The sequence below is a fragment of the Vicia villosa genome, unplaced genomic scaffold, assembly GCF_029867415.1.
Source record: "Vicia villosa cultivar HV-30 ecotype Madison, WI unplaced genomic scaffold, Vvil1.0 ctg.001535F_1_1, whole genome shotgun sequence".
Lineage (NCBI taxonomy): Eukaryota > Viridiplantae > Streptophyta > Magnoliopsida > Fabales > Fabaceae > Vicia > Vicia villosa.
Window position 1 is genome coordinate 23632 of NW_026705656.1, and position 3048 is coordinate 26679.

Sequence of the window (3048 nt, forward strand, 5' to 3'; positions counted from 1 at the left end):
GTGCGCATACTAACTCATGGATCACGTGAAGAGAATCTGAATAGCAGATGATTTTTTAAAAGATAGTTTGTCAACACAATTTGAGACCAACAAGGAGAGTCAACCAAATAAATTTGGAGGCATAGAGCAAAAATTTATATAATTTCTCTTAGGGCCATACTAACTGTGTACTAAAGGGAAGTGTTAAGAAACACTTAAGTAGAAAGTTTATATTTAAAAAAGTATTTAATAATTAATTATAAATTTTTAATAAAATTAATCTATAATTTTTTTATATATATTTTGCTCCACTGTTTTCTGTATTATCTAAATTACATGAATAACATCAAAATGAAAAGATTAATACCATTGAACCATGGACCTTTTATCTTAAAAATCTTAAAAGAGACTTTTTACCGGTAAAGAATATTAAAACATCATAAAAATTTGATATTAAAACATCATAAGACTCAAGCGTTTCACCGCTAGATTACATACACACGCACACTCTCGGTTTGGTTGTTAAATGACCTATCTACTCCGATAAAATAAAAATATTGTTATTAAATAAAATAAATTTAATTAAAATAAAATAGATATTAGTAAATGACTCGTGAGATAAAAATTATGTGCTTAAAAAAACAAATTATAAATATGAAAAAAAAATTAATAAATGTTCTTTGAAACTTGAAAGTATACTTACGGATTTCTCTAAAGTATATTGTTAAACTATTTTATTTTATAAAACAAATGTGTGATTTACTTACTTACACATTAATTTGTTGTATTATACACTTTCAAATTTTATCAATATTTTTTTATTTTTCAACGATCCCTAAAACTTGGGATGAACCAAAATTCCATTTTGCAACTTACAAAGTTCTTTTAAAATTAGTCCCAAAATAAAGTTCTTTTAGAAACTATTCCCTTTGTGTATGACTTTTTTTTTTCATACTTTAAAAAAAGTACTTTATAAAAAATGATAATAACATCAAATGATACTTCCTCCTCTCAGATTCAAAGATCATACAAATTAGACAGAACAACACAAGCAAAATTCACTATTTCTTTTCAAAAAAAAGAAGGAATATTCATTTATTCGTTATATCTATATTTTAAATTTGTATGTATCATTAAATATTTAAACCATGATTTGAGAGAGGGGATGGTGTATTAAAACAGTTAGGTGTGCGGATAGTGGTAACACCAAATAAAGTAGAAAGTGAAAGCCCGGGCCCAAAATCATGTTGTAGTCTTCAATGGGCTTAACCGGGCATCCGATTAGAGCCCAATCAAGATCCTAGAACCTTCTTTTGTGATCTAGAACCACTGCTTCTTCTAGTCTTAAAACCCTAATCTTCTGCAGAACCCTATTCGCAGTAAAACCCTAATCTTCGAACCCCAACACAATGGCAAAGCGTTTGATTCCAACCTTCAACCGCATCCTCGTCGAGAAAATCGTCCCTCCGTCCAAAACCTCCGCCGGGATTCTCCTCCCTGAGAAAACCTCCCAGGTTAGAACTCGAGACTCACTTCATTTTGTAAATGTATCTTAATCGGTTTCGATTCGGTTGATAAACTGTTTCTGGTTTCGAATCAGCTTAATTCCGGAAAGGTTGTTGCTGTTGGACCTGGATCGAGAGACAGATCGGGAAATTTGATTCCGGTGTCTGTTAAGGAAGGTGACCACGTTCTTTTGCCGGAGTACGGTGGCTCTCAAATTAAGCTTGATGACAAAGAGTAAGTTATCGGAATAGTGCTATTTGTTTGTGAAGAATTGCGTTGAAATGAAAATTTGTTTAACGAATTGGTTTTTTTTTTTCTGTTTTTGTTTTGATTTTTGCAGGTTCCATTTGTTTAGGGATGAGGACATTTTGGGTATTCTGCATGACTGATTGAGTTTAGGGTTTGTATTCTTGAGGAAATGTCAGTTTTTATTGGGTTTAAACTTTTAAATAATTTAAATCTGATATCTGGTGTAATTTGGTTCAAACATTTGAGAGGGTTATCTCTTTTGTATCCTGAAAACGGCAATGATAATAGTGCTTTTTATGCTGGGGTTTGATTTAATCGTGATTGTTCCTGTGTTTGATGATAGTTAGTATGATGTTCATGTTAGTATCAGTGCTTAGGCTTACATTCGATCTATTTTAATTAAGCAAAGTAGGTCAAGGTATGAAATGATAGACTACCACTTACAAAGTCCAAGCACTAGTCATGGAAAATATGAATCAAAGTAGGGTACTTTTTTCCTGTCTGAACTTATATCTACACTAAGCATTCATATTAATGAGTTTTGTATTGAAACAGACTATACCAATATCCCTAGAAAAGCCACCATGTTTAAAAACACTCCCCATCGGCTGCACTACCAACCTGGGTTTTAAACATTGGTTGTGGTTGTATAGAGGTTGCCTTGGTTTAGTTTGTCAGATCATTCTTGAAAGTGCAGTGTTGTTTCTTGCAGCATGAACTTGTGTTCTCGCTAGTTCTGCGCAATGGTGAATTGGTAATGAGTTTTTTTTCCTTTTTTTCAATGATTTAGATTGGGCAGCAATGGTGAATTGGTGGTCAGTTTTTTTTTTCTTTCTATTTTTCAATAATTTAGTTTGGGCAGCAATGATGAATCGGTGATAAGTTTCTTTCAATGTTCAATTTTGTAATGTAAGTAGGATTTAGTATTTCTGTTTGAACTAAACTTTATTGTTCAATTGATTTTAGAAGTTTATTTGCTCCCTAATGAAAGAGAAAGTTATACTTCCCATTTAGTTGTGAAAATTTTAATTTTATACAGGCTCTCAGTGTCACGGTTGTTTGCAACAGGGCCTTATTTTTGTTTAACAGGGTAAAATTTTCATTGATAATTAAGGTCAATTAGGCAGTGCAGAGCCAAACAGGTCCTTAGTTGTGAAAATTTTAATTTTATACAGGCTCTCAGTGTCACGGTTGTTTGCAACAGGGCCTTATTTTTGTTTAACAGGGTAAAATTTTCATTGATAATTAAGGTCAATTAGGCAGTGCAGAGCCAAACAGGTCCTTCCAAGATCACATAGTCTTTCTCTCGTGCTA

At 32.3% G+C, this 3048-nt stretch overlaps 1 protein-coding gene across 1 annotated transcript; it reads left to right on the forward strand.

The window, feature by feature from the left end:
• Positions 1-1311: 1311 nt before the first annotated feature.
• LOC131635711 (10 kDa chaperonin, mitochondrial-like) lies at positions 1312-2049 on the forward strand. The gene is made up of 3 exons (XM_058906356.1): positions 1312-1493; positions 1580-1719; positions 1826-2049. Exons 1-3 carry the CDS (start codon positions 1389-1391, stop codon positions 1872-1874), a joined length of 294 nt encoding a protein of 97 aa, XP_058762339.1. The 5' UTR covers positions 1312-1388; the 3' UTR covers positions 1875-2049.
• The last annotated feature ends 999 nt before the right edge of the window (positions 2050-3048 follow it).